The sequence below is a fragment of the Salvia miltiorrhiza genome, chromosome 6 (assembly GCF_028751815.1).
Source record: "Salvia miltiorrhiza cultivar Shanhuang (shh) chromosome 6, IMPLAD_Smil_shh, whole genome shotgun sequence".
Taxonomy (NCBI): Eukaryota; Viridiplantae; Streptophyta; class Magnoliopsida; order Lamiales; family Lamiaceae; genus Salvia; species Salvia miltiorrhiza.
The window spans coordinates 41,620,530-41,634,457 of record NC_080392.1 but is presented as its reverse complement, the minus strand read 5'-3'; the positions used below and the strand labels follow the sequence as shown (position 1 = coordinate 41,634,457).

The 13,928-nt window shown below is 40.3% G+C and overlaps 2 protein-coding genes across 2 annotated transcripts; both read left to right on the top strand.

Annotated features, from left to right (window-relative positions):
* Positions 1–2,515: 2,515 nt before the first annotated feature.
* On the top strand, positions 2,516–4,021 carry LOC130989635 (UDP-glycosyltransferase 13-like). The gene has a single exon (XM_057913663.1). The coding sequence runs from the start codon at positions 2,593–2,595 to the stop codon at positions 3,922–3,924; it is 1,332 nt and encodes a 443-aa protein (XP_057769646.1). The 5' UTR covers positions 2,516–2,592; the 3' UTR covers positions 3,925–4,021.
* A 2,037-nt stretch (positions 4,022–6,058) lies between these two features.
* On the top strand, positions 6,059–13,842 carry LOC130989637 (UDP-glycosyltransferase CGT-like). Its single transcript, XM_057913665.1, has 2 exons — positions 6,059–7,171; positions 13,498–13,842. The coding sequence occupies exons 1-2, from the start codon at positions 6,101–6,103 to the stop codon at positions 13,744–13,746; spliced, it is 1,320 nt and encodes a 439-aa protein (XP_057769648.1). The 5' UTR covers positions 6,059–6,100; the 3' UTR covers positions 13,747–13,842.
* Positions 13,843–13,928: the final 86 nt, after the last annotated feature.

Genomic DNA, 13,928 nt, shown 5'->3' with positions numbered 1-13,928 from the left:
CTCGACTATTATATCTATCGATTCCTATTTTGCTTATTCGCATCATTTGTTTAGTTGTGTTTGTTCTGTCTTTAAGCAGCATTCCTGCTAATGTTCTGAGCATAATTAGCTTTCAATTTATGTTTATTTCAGTGTATGATTGTGTTCGTAAATGAGCAGCCCAACGCTTTAGTTCGTCTAGCAAAAACTATCGTGTGTATGAGAAATAAACTCTGAGGCTCGTTTATTGACATATTTTTTTCATCATTTTCATATGTTTACTATAATAGAAACTTTCTCCAATTAAGGTGGAATATTTTCTCGGGCAGTTTTTTTCACTCATTTTCTCTCTAATATTGAATAATATTATATTTAGATACTAGTGTAAAAATATGTTTCAACAATTTTCAATATTTTCACCTCTAGTAAATATATGATAAAAAAATTAAGAAAAAATAGAATATCTTACAACCAAAGTAAACGCTCTCTATATGAAAAACATACATATATAATTTTCAGTAAAGGAATAGTGAAAATTGGGAAAGTAACAGGTATTATTTTTAGAAATTTGTCAATTGAACTAATCATACTACCTAATTAACTTAATTTATGGAGATATTAATAATACCATTGAAAATGCAATCAAAGATAAACAATCAATTAATAATATAATTTTTTAGAGGCAATTAATAATATAGTTAATGATTGAATATTTAATATATAATTTACTAAAATTAATTTCTAAAAATGAAATGATGAAAAAATAGAAAATATTCCACCTTAATCAGAGAAAATATCCCACCCTGCACGAAGAAAGTTTCTATCATAATAAACATGTGAAAATTATGAAAACATATATTTTCACTGTTTTCAATACTAATTATAACATTTTTTTCTCCACTATCAATCTATATAATATATAATTACATATATCCAAAATTTATTGCATTACATCATATCCAAAAATGTTTGAATGTGGAGGTATGTGCTTTAATATTCTTTCTTATGGTTAATTTTTAGTTGTTGTTTTAAGAGTAAGAAGTTGAAGTGACTTGAAGATTTTAGCATGTGATAAAAATAATACACAAATATTCATGTGCAACCGGTTGCACTGTGCAACTGGTTGCCAAAATGACATTTCCGAATGACACTACTTCAACATATAAATGACACTTAAATATCTTCAAGTGTCATTTATATGTTGAAGTAGTGTCATTCAGAAACCAATTGCACGGTGCAACTGGTTGCACAGGAGAGCTCCTCAGTCCTCAAGATAATAATAACATATCAAGTAGAATGAATGTTGTCTATAAAAAAGTTTTTCAAAATTTATAAATTTATTAATTTGTATTATTATGCTTTATTCAATTTTACAATTGTCAGTTTTACATTATTATTATTATAGCACGCATATTTCAAATAGTACAATTAAAAAATTAATTCCTTTAATTAATTAAAGGTTATGTGTCTTTTTCGAATATAAGTATTTATTATTTTAACACAATACAATGTTAATTTATATGATGAATTAACGTTATAAAAAAATACTACTCCCTCCGTCCACGAAATGAGTATTCATATTTCCTTTTTAGTCCGTCCACCAAATGAGTACCCATTTCCTTTTTTGGTAAGTGTACCCCACACAACCCACTCACAATAAAAGTGGGCCCCTTATTCCACTCACACACACTTAATCAATTTCTTAAAACCCGTGTCACCCTCAAATGGGTACTCATTTCGTGGACGGAGGGAGTACAATTCTTTTATCCCGTGCGTATGCACGAGTGAATTACTAGTATACTTAATAATTTTTTCATAAAACTTGTGATGCCTCCTACTAAAAAGTTACTCCATCTGTCTCACTCCAATAGACTCATTTTTATTTTTGGGTAAAAAAGTTGTACTTAATTGGTGTTGACCACACCACTTTTCTACTAAAAAGATAAATTTTCTTAATCTCCGTGCCCAAAAGAAGTGAGCCTATTGGAATGTGACGAATGGAGTATTTGGGGGACGGGGAAAGCATAAAGTACAAAAATAGAGAAAAATCAAAAGACTCATGGTAGCCACGTATTACCTTCGTTCTTGTACGAATCGTATATTCGTACGGAATGAGATTCAGTGTACCATATTTTATGTTCCACTTTGTGTCACACTTTCAATTTTATTTAATTTCTTATATATATTTTCTTCAATTTCAACTTTATATGCTTTAGTTTAATTTTATGATTATTAACTAGGGTTTATTCCATCAATCTAGGGTATATAATTATTTTTTATCATTTAATTTCACTTTTATTAGCTAATAATAAGTTGATAAATTCAAAGTCATGGTATATACTTTTTAAAAAAATTAATTTTTTGAAATAAAAATTAAATATAATTCATAGTATTATAATAAATTTTATTTTTATAAAAAATATTTTTAAAACAATAAATATAAACATGGGATACAGTGGCACACATAAAATTGTGGGACACTGGATCTCATCCCATATTCGTACTACCTACTATTACCTAACTCGCACGCGCAAATAAATGAAAATTGAAGGTAATTAAACGCTCTGTTTTATAGAGTAGTCTCACATTTATCATCCATAAACAATACCAAGCATGAATGAAGCATCCCATGTCGCCCTCTTCCCCTGCGCCGGAATGGGCCACCTCATCCCATTCCTCCGCCTCGCCGCCGACCTCCACTCTCGCGGCGCTGCCGCCACCATCATCACCGCCGAGCCTACCGTCAGCGCCGCAGAATCCGACTACCTCTCCAACTTCTTCGCCACATTCCCGCGCATCAAACGCCTCCAACTCCACCTCCTCCCTCACAAGAAATCCCAGCTCACCAACGACGACCCTTTCTTCATCCAAATGGAGCGCATCGCTGACTCAGTCCATCTCCTCCAACCCTTGCTTTCTTCCCTCTCGCCGCCTCTCTCCGCCGCCGTCGTCGATCTCCCTGTCCTCAGCCGCGTCCTCCGCCTCGCCTCCCTCCCCATTTACCCACTCATCACCACCTCCGCCAGATTCTTCTCCCTCATGGCCTCTCTCTCTCATCTCCCGCCCCACGAAAACGACCGCCTCGAAATCCCTAATTTAGGCTCCATCCCCGTCTCGAGCATTCCTCCGCCGATGCTCGACCCCAACCACTACTTCGCCGCCATGATCACGACAAACACGGCGGCGCTGCGAGAGGCGAGAGGCGTTCTGATCAACACATTCGCCTCTCTCGAACCGGAAGCCGTCGAGGCTCTGCGCCGGAACGGAGTGGATCACATTCTCCCAATCGGGCCGCTGCCGCCGTTTAAGAGATCAGAAACCGTAATTGTGCTCCCATGGCTGGACGAGCAGGCGCCGGAATCGGTGGTGTACATCAGCTTCGGGAACAGAACGGCGCTGTCGAAATCGCAGACGAGGGAGCTGGCGGCGGCGCTGGAGATGAGCGGGTGCAAGTTCCTGTGGGTGGTGAAAGGGAGCAAGGTGGATAAGGAAGACGGCGAGGAAGTGGAGGCGATGGTGGGGGCGGCGTTTCTGGAGAAGACGGAGGGAAAGGGGAAGGTGATCAAGGGGTGGGTGGAGCAGGAGAGGATTCTGGCGCATCCCGCCATCGGAGGATTTGTGAGCCATTGTGGGTGGAACTCGGTGACGGAGGCGGCCGCGCTGGGGGTGCCGGTGTTGGCGTGGCCGAGGCACGGGGACCAGCGCGTGAATGCGGAGGTGGTGGAGAGGGCAGGGGTGGGAGTGTGGGAGAGAGAGTGGGGTTGGGGCTGGGAGAGATTGGTCCCGAGGGAGGAGATTGCAGACAAGTTGAGGGCGGTGATCGGAGACGGAAAGTTAAGGGCGGCGGCGAAGGAGGTGAAGCAGGAAGCGCGGCGAACCACGGAGGTTGGTGGGAGCTCCCAAAGGCTGCTTCAAGGACTCATGGAGTCGTTCAAGACCAACTGAAAGTATGCACTAATATCTGTAATAAAACCAAACACATTATGAATCGGCTGTTGAAAACATTAATTCACTCTTATTTATTCTAGTCTACGTGATTCCCCGTATTAGGTCTTATAAGTTTAACTACTTAAATAATATGGGATTATCTATGTGTTTGCTATACAAAATTATTAATCAAGAAGGATCGGAATAAAATTAACGCTATTTTTTGTTTCACTATTCTTAGGGTTGTAAACGAGTTGAGCCGAGTCGAATACTAGCAAGCTCGTACTCGGCTCGTTTTAATATTCGGGTGTTCGAGCTCAGCTCGAGCTCGATTCAAACTTTTATCTTATTGATCGAGCTCGGCTCTGTCACCCAATTAATAAGCTCAACTCGAGCTCGGTTTGAGTTCGACTCGGGTGATGCTCAATAATGTTGAATTTGAGCTTGAGCTCGAACTCGACTCGTTAAATATTCGTATATATGGTGTTCGAGCTCGAATTCGTTATAAATTTAGGAAAAACTTCTTAATTAATATATTACTCGAGCTTGAGTTCGACTCGTTTAAGGCTCGTGCACTAACTCGATTGAAGGCTCAACTGAAGGTTCGTGAACATACTCTCAAACATGTTCGCGAACAATCGAATCCGAACATGTTCGCGAGCTTAACGAGTCGAGCACTGTCAGACTCAAGCTCGAAATCAGGCTTGAGCTCGGCTCGTTTACTATCAAATCTAACTCCGAACGAGCTTTTTTCGAGTCGAATCTCGAATAGCTTGGTAGTAGCTCTGTTCATTTACAGCTCTAACTATTTCTTTTTTGAAAAACAACTCCACCAGATAATTAATTAATGAGTCAGGCATAACCACTATCCACACAAAGATAGAAAAACTATGATGCATGTAGGCGGAATTGAGCCCAAAACCTCTCATAAAGGAGAGTCTTTGACATCTCAGCTTTAACATTTGATTAAGGCCTCATTGACCTTGAGTTGATCTTAAAGATACAGTAAATATTTATTATATTATTATTTAAATTTTATTAATCAATCTTATGTAGTAATCCAAGGTTATTAATCAATCCCTTCTTTTTTGCATGATTGTTAATTATAGAAAAGTGAGTTGTTTTTTTAATTCAAGGCATTATTCCATCAGACTATTCAAAAATAGATAAATTCCATATATTTTTAATTAAAAGGCAAAATGATATATTTCCCTTTTTAAAGACAAAAACAAAATATACTCACATTTTATAAAATATATAAATTCTATTAATTCTGATTATTTTACCCTTGTACTAGTTTAAAATTAAATTATGTCTTAATATTTTGATTTTCTATTTTATTAACTATATATAAAAATGATTAAAAACATACCCCCACCCTGAGCAAAGTAGATTGAGGAAGCTTGATTTCTGTATATTAAGAACTGAATGAATGACTTACACATCTACAAGATATATATATTGAAGCTAACCAAGACTGATCGTGTAACTGCTGCTAACTAAATGAGCTAATTAACTAACTGGAGAAATAGCTGCAAAGGATTGGTTTGGGATTCTAGAAAATTCATCATTGAAGTTAAGGTTAGACTTTGGTGTTGGAACAAAAATTTTGGGATCGTCGAGGTGGATACCACCGTAGCCGATCGGTACCTCTGGTACCTTTCAATGAGATATACTTTTTTCTTGATCTAAAAAAAAACAACTGGTAAGTTACAAAAGCTAAGTCTAATATACTTCAATACTCTTAATTAATTACTATAAATGAAACAAAATTACTATTACGACCATATTGTAATGTCATTGCTTTGACAGGTGAGTATTTCTGATTCACACAATTTGTTTAAACTATAATGTTATGGCAGGACCATCAATAATTCGAAATTAACTACACAAAACTGAAGCAGATTCCTAATTCAACAACTAACAAACAAGATGTCGACGCAGCGACCAATTCATGCACTCCTTCCTTCTCACAAAAACGTAGACTTTTTGCAATTTTGAGTAATCTCATAAAAACATATGAATATTTTTCCTTTATTTTCTATCTCTAATTTTCATACCATTTTCCATTTACAATACACCTTTATCTAAATATTCATATTTTTGTGAGACGAAAGGAGTATATAAATATACTTGGAAGAAGTCATGCAGAAACATCATTCATTCAAGCAAAGGGCAGATAAATCTATATGCAATGTCAGTTTCAGACGAGAGAGACAGGCCTCACCTAGTTTTCCTTCCGAGCGGCATCGGAAACTCGGCTCTACTCTTCCGACTCGCTGCAGCGATGGCCTCGCGCAACTGCAGAGTCACCTTCATCAACGTCCACCCGCCTCAACCCGCCTTCCCCAACCAGCCCGGTGTCGAGGTTCTTGATTTCGAGATGCTTGCAGTTGCAGATACAGCTTCCTTAGACGACGGCGATCCATTTATAGCACGCGCTGCAGCCATCAACCGCGCATTCCGTCAACTAAATCCGATCCTAACTTCTCTACAAGCCTCTGCTATATTCTCGGACTTCGCCGTAGCAGCCACCCTTGCTGATCTCAACATTCCCCTCTTCATTGTTTCCACCACCTCAGCAAAGTTTCTCGCCCTAGTCGCGAACACCCCGCGCCTGCTGTCTCGAGACCCCGACGCGTTTAGCAACTGCGCGGGAGAGATTCAAGTGCAGCTGGGAATGCCGTCGATACCGAAAGCCAGCATTCCTGCTGCTTGGCTGCACAAATCCTCATCAAACAATCTACTAACAGCATACCTTCTACCAAATGCTCGAGCGCTCTCACGGGTGAGAGGCGTCGTCTTCAACACTTTCGACTGGTTCGAGCAAGAGACGCTGGCGGTGGCGGCCCTCGACAGCAGCCGGCCGCCGCTTTTCCCGGTCGGGCCACTGCCAACTCACCAGCAACAGGGAGGCCATCAATATCATCTTCCGTGGTTACGCGAACAACCTGCAAAATCAGTAGTGTATGTCAACTTCGGCAGCCAATTAGAAGTGATTTCACAAGATCAAATAGGAGAAGTGAGAAAAGGGCTGGAGATATGTGGATATGGTTACCTCTGGGCGATGGCTGAAGGCGAACCTTGTTTTGAGAGACGCGGCAAAGGGGTGATAGCGAGAGGGGGAGTGGATCAAGAAAGGGTTCTTGCTGATCCTGCCATTGGAGTGTTTGTGAACCAATGCGAGTGGCAGTCGATTATGCAGGCGGCTTGGGAAGGGGTGCCCGTGTTGGCATGGCCGCAGCATGGTGATCAGAGGATGAATGTGTTGGAAATATGGTTTTAATGCCATATCTGGAAATTATTATTTAATTAAATATTTATTATTTAATTAAAATAATGATTGGATGTTAATCTACATCTCGAGTAGATCAACGTGATATACTTGAAGTCTCAAAACCGATTTCCGGTGAGTGAGATATTGTATGTCAAAGTTTGGATGTTGAAGAGGGAAAATCAGTTTCAACTTCTGCGTTCAACGATTGCGGCCACCTACCGCGTTCAACGATTGCGGCCACCTACCGAGTTCAACGATTGCGGCCACCTACCGCGTTCAACGATTGCGGCCACCTACCGCACCCGCCGGAATTGACTGACGTTCCGTTCACACCGGCCGTTCACACTAGGTTTAACACCTATAAATACGGGTGTGTTGTGAACTCATAACACACAACTTAGAACTCACAACTCAGAACTAACGACTCTGAGAACTCACAACTCACATCAAATTCTGCATTCCACCTCAACCTCTAGCTCAGTTCTTGATCCTATTCAGTTCGCCGGAGCTCGCCGGATTGTGGTGCTACATCTGACGAGACGAAGTCGTTTTACCTTTGGGGAAGATACGCCAAACCGAAGAGCACTACCGGGGCGATAATCTTCTTGCGGGAAGAGATTCATCTCGACTCGACTTGATTTGTTTAAACGTATAATTTATTTATACAGTGTATTTCAGTTGTATATATTTATTTGAGTTGTAATTTCTCAAATTATTTCTTTTGTAATATTTTCAATTATTTTGAGTTGTATTATCTCAAAATATTTATTTTGTAATATCTCGATCGTGTACCCGGTTCTAACAATCGCAAGAAGATTATCTTCTCTGCCGTTGATACACGTTCGAGAAATGGCTCACACCGACGTCAATATGGATGGCTCCACCACCTCTGCAACCATCGGTTCAACCACGTCGTCAATATTTTCCTCGTTTGCATCAACGGGGGCTTCATCGTCAACATCTAGAACTATTGGTCTTGCCGAGAAACCATCAACGTTCTCAAGCAAGAACTTCAAATATTGGCAAGAGAAGATGTTATTCTACCTCACAACCGTGGGGTTTGCCGGATTCTTAATGGAGGATAAACCTCCAACCCCGAGTGAAGGGGAAGGGGAGACAAGCCAAGAAATTCGTACCGGATATTTGAACTGGTGTCGCGGCGACTACTTGTGCCGTAACACCGTTCTCATGTCTCTGGACGAACGGCTCTACCGTGTTTTCAAGGTTCATGAAACCGCGAAACAATTGTGGGAGGCCCTTGATCTGAAATATCAAGTGGACAAGGCAAATACTACCAAGTATATTGTCGCCAAATGGTTGGAATATAAAATGGTCGACTCCCGGCCATTAATGGACCAAGTGGAAGAGTTCCAAAATCTTTCACATGAGGTTCAAGCCGAAGGGATGCCCTTGGCGGATGCATTGCTCGTTGCAATCATCATAGAGAAATTACCTCCTAGTTGGAGGAAATTTCAAAACCTTTTGAAGCATGAGCGCTCGGAGATGTCCGTGCCGATATTAATATCCAAGCTTCAAATGGAGGATCACGTGAGAAGTCGTGATCAAAAGGGAAAAGCTCCGATGGAGGCAAAGGCCAATCTCACCGAGAAAGGCGGACCCTCCAACAAACGTGGTCGCCCTAACCCTAATAATAAGGGTAAATGGAAGCAAGGCGGACATCAACCATCAAAGTTTGATGGTGTATGCTTTAATTGTGACAAAAAAAAGGTCACATGGCTAAGGATTGCCGCAAGCCAAAGCGGAAGAAAGCAAATGGCAACGTGAACAACGTCGAGAAGGACTTCGACGATTGGAACCACGATGACTTTGCTGCCATGATCTCCGAGGTGAATCATGTGGACAACCCGAACGCTTGGTTCGTGGACACCGGCGCTACCGTCCATATATGCATAAATCGTGAGTTGTTCCACAACTACAAAGAAGTGGAAAACAAAACGATAATGGAGGCTAGCGAACGGACATCCCAAGTCCTTGGCATGGGAGATGTGATTCTTCAACTCACGTCGGGCGTGGAGATCACATTGAAAGACGTATTACACGTTCCAACTGTCCGAAAGAATTTAATTTCGGGCTTTAGGCTTACAAATAAGGATTTTGAATTGTTTTTCAAATCTGACTATGTTGTAATACGCAAGTGGGGAAAGTTCCTAGGGAAAGGCTATGCCTCCGAAGGACTTTTCAAACTTGGTGTAAGAGCTTGTAAGCCTGCCAAGGCTAAAATCAATAAAGATGCATCAACTTCTTCTGCTTACTTGATTGAGTGTTCTGATTTATGGCATTGTAGACTTGGACATGTTAATCTAAATGCTATAAAGAGATTAGTAAAAATGAATTTACTAAAAGTTGATGAATACAACTCACAAGAAAAATGTGAAGTTTGTGTTGAAGCCAAAATGGCTAAGTTACCGTTTAAATCGGTAAAAAGGAGCACTCAACCTTTGGAACTTATTCACACCGATGTTTGTGATTTAAAGTTCGTGCAAACTAGAGGTGGCAAGAAGTACTTTATCACCTTTATAGACGATTGCACAAAGTATTGTTACCTTTACTTATTGAAAAGTAAAGATGAGGCTATTGAAGCTTTTAGAAACTTCAAAAATGAAGCCGAGAATCAACTTGGATGTCGAATTAAGATGGTTCGAAGTGATAGAGGTGGAGAATATGTAGCTCCGTTTGCTGAATTATGCAACGAAAGTGGTATAATCCATCAAACGACGGCTCCTTATTCACCACAATCTAACGGCGTTGCTGAACGCAAGAATCGAACTCTTAAGGAGATGATGAATGCCTTGTTGATTAGTTCAGGATTACCCCAGAACATGTGGGGGGAAGCTGTCTTAACGGCCAACTATATCTTGAACAAGATTCCACTCAAAGGGAAAGATGTAACTCCCTATGAGCTATGGAAAGGAAGGAAACCTTCGTATAAATACCTCAAAGTGTGGGGGTGTTTAGCCAAGGTAGAAGTGCCTTTACCAAAGCAAGTTACAATAGGACCTAAAACGGTGGATTGTATCTTCATTGGTCATGCACTTAATAGCAGTGCCTATCGTTTTATAGTGCACAGATCGGAGATACCTGATATACATGTTGGGACAACGATAGAATCAAGGAATGCTATATTCTTTGAAAATATCTATCCTAACAAGGATAAAGGTATATCGAACTCTAATGATGGAGTTGATGGTGATGCTACAGGTTCTAAACCTATGGAAGTAGCTAGTAATTCTACTCAAGTAGATGATGCCACGGGTTCTAATCATGTACCACCTAATAGGAAAAGACCAAGGTCTAAACCTATGGATGTAGAACCGAGACGTGGGGAACGAGTTAGAAAAGCTAATGTCTATGGACCGGATTATGTTGTCTTGATGCTAGATGGCGAACCGGTGATGATTAAAGAAGCTATGTCTGGCTCAGATGCAGCTCTCTGGAAAGAAGCCATCGATATTGAGATTGATTCCATTATGCAGAATCATACTTGGGTGTTAGTGGATCTACCACCTGGAAGTAAAGCTTTAGGATGCAAATGGATCCTAAAGAAGAAGTACAAATCTGATGGTACTATAGATAAGTACAAAGCCCGACTTGTCGTTCAAGGTTTCAGGCAGAAAGAAGGGTACGATTTCTTCGATACCTATTCACCTGTGACCAGACTAACTTCTATTCGGATGCTTCTCGCTATTGCTGCCTTGCACAATCTCGAGATTCACCAAATGGATGTGAAAACTGCGTTCTTGTATGGCGAGTTGGAAGATGAAATATATATGAAGCAACCTGAAGGGTTTGTAGTACTTGGGCAAGAGCACAAAGTATGCAAACTTCAAAGGTCTTTATATGGGTTGAAGCAAGCACCGCTTCAATGGCATTTAAAATTTGACAGTGTAATGTTGTCAAATGGATTCAGAATCAATGAGTGCGATAAATGTATCTACATTAAGAATTCTAATAACGGATATGTTATTGTTTGTCTTTATGTAGATGACATGCTCATCATGGGAAGTAATTCCCGAGTGATTCAAGAAACCAAAGGCATGCTAAGTAAAAATTTTAGCATGAAAGATATGGGCTTAGCTGATGTTATCCTTGGAATTAAAATTCTAAGAAGACCTGATGGTATTACTATAACACAATCTCACTACGTTGAGAAAGTGTTAAAGAAATTCAACGCTTTTGACAAGCCAATAGCTAAGACACCATGGGAACCTAGTGTGCATTTGAGTGTACACAAGGGAGAACCTGTTGACGCGATAGAATATGCGAAGATTATTGGGAGCTTGTTGTATCTAACAAATTGCACTCGTCCCGATATAGCATGCTCGGTCAACAAGTTGGGCAGCTTTACAGCTAACCCTAGTAATGAACATTGGAAAGCTCTTGAAAGGGTTTTGAGATATTTGAAATATACTCAAAACTATGCGATTCATTATACTAGGGAACCCTCTGTACTTGAAGGGTACTGTGATGCAAATTGGATATCTGATGCCAAAGACTCGTTTTCAACGAGCGGTTATGTATTCACTGTGGGGGGTGGTGCTGTGTCTTGGAAATCCAAGAAGCAAACATGTATTGCTAGATCGACCATGGAATCAGAATTCATAGCTTTGGATAAAGCTGGTGAAGAAGCCGAGTGGCTTAGAAATTTCCTCGAGGATATTCCATGTTGGTCGAAACCTGTGTCGTCCGTGATAATTCATTGTGATAGTCAAGCTGCTATCGGACGAGCACAAAACCATTTGTATAACGGTAAGTCGAGACATATTTGTCGACGTCATAATACCGTGAGACATTTGATCACTAGTGGAGTTATCTCAATTGATTATATAAGATCAATTGATAACATAGCGGATCCTTTGACAAAAAGTATCCATCGAGATCAGATGTATAAACTGTTAGGGGGAATGGGTTTGAAGTCCACAAATTAAGGATAATCATAGTGGCAACCCAACCATGATGACTGGAGGATCCCAAGAACTTGGTTCAATGGGACAACTAAGTTATGAAAATCCGTGTGTTGAACACTCGAATTGCCTATTCCTTGTAGAACAGTGAGTGTTCGGAAACCTGCACGTGGTGAGGTTAAGTCTTTGACTTTTAATGACTCTAGAACTCCTCGAAGAGGACAAGTATAGCAGGATACTTGAGTTAAGAGTTACCTATGTAAGTGTGAAGTGGGGCCGCTTCGATTGAAACACTTATGAATCCAAAGAGGTGTTCCAAGGCCTGTAATGGAAACAAACGTGAGAACGAATAAGGATTGAAGCAATATTGTGTCAATATTGTTGACTCAGTATACACCGAGGAGGACTAGTTCAAGGAACACAATCCACTAGGCCGCCGGTATACTCGATAATATTGACTATGGCAGGTTCAAAGCCACAAGCTACCTTTCCAAATGCAATGTTGTATCTTAAGAGGACTGAGCTAAGTGTTTGCATACTTTCGCATACTGATTTCTCACTCATGTGGGGGATTGTTGGAAATATGGTTTTAATGCCATATCTGGAAATTATTATTTAATTAAATATTTATTATTTAATTAAAATAATGATTGGATGTTAATCTACATCTCGAGTAGATCAACGTGATATACTTGAAGTCTCAAAACCGATTTCCGGTGAGTGAGATATTGTATGTCAAAGTTTGGATGTTGAAGAGGGAAAATCAGTTTCAACTTCTGCGTTCAACGATTGCGGCCACCTACCGCGTTCAACGATTGCGGCCACCTACCGAGTTCAACGATTGCGGCCACCTACCGCGTTCAACGATTGCGGCCACCTACCGCACCCGCCGGAATTGACTGACGTTCCGTTCACACCGGCCGTTCACACTAGGTTTAACACCTATAAATACGGGTGTGTTGTGAACTCATAACACACAACTTAGAACTCACAACTCAGAACTAACGACTCTGAGAACTCACAACTCACATCAAATTCTGCATTCCACCTCAACCTCTAGCTCAGTTCTTGATCCTATTCAGTTCGCCGGAGCTCGCCGGATTGTGGTGCTACATCTGACGAGACGAAGTCGTTTTACCTTTGGGGAAGATACGCCAAACCGAAGAGCACTACCGGGGCGATAATCTTCTTGCGGGAAGAGATTCATCTCGACTCGACTTGATTTGTTTAAACGTATAATTTATTTATACAGTGTATTTCAGTTGTATATATTTATTTGAGTTGTAATTTCTCAAATTATTTCTTTTGTAATATTTTCAATTATTTTGAGTTGTATTATCTCAAAATATTTATTTTGTAATATCTCGATCGTGTACCCGGTTCTAACAGAATGCAGAAGCTGTTGAGAAGACTGGTTTGGGCATGTGGATGAAGGAGTGGAGCCGCGGAGGGGAAGGGGCGGTCGACGGGGACGAGATTGGCCGAGTGGTGAGGCAGATGATGGAAGATTTGAACATCAACAAGGCGGCTGAGATTGTGAGGGAGAGAGCCAGGGAAGCAGCCTCTGAGAATGGTGGGAGCTCTCAAAAGGCTTTTCACAAACTAATGCATATGTTTACAAGCAACAACAACTATAGCTAAAGATAATAATTAATTTAACATGTGAAATTATATGTATTTGTAAGTTTACTCTATAGCAATATTTGTTTTAATAATAATGTGTGTATTGCATTACAATATGACTTTGTAGCTGTTTCAATTGCAACACAACGTACACATAAGTTTAGTGTCAATTATATTAGCGTATTTTTATGCTAAAAGAC

Excerpts from the sequence above, each read along its gene's own strand:
- LOC130989637 (XM_057913665.1), top strand. The coding sequence starts at position 6,101 with ATGTCAGTTTCAGACGAGAGAGACAGGCCTCACCTAGTTTTCCTTCCG. Across the intron at positions 7,172-13,497 it reads ATGGTGATCAGAGGATGAAT|GCAGAAGCTGTTGAGAAGAC; the intron begins GTGTTGGAAATA and ends TTCTAACAGAAT.
- LOC130989635 (XM_057913663.1), top strand. The coding sequence starts at position 2,593 with ATGAATGAAGCATCCCATGTCGCCCTCTTCCCCTGCGCCGGAATGGGC.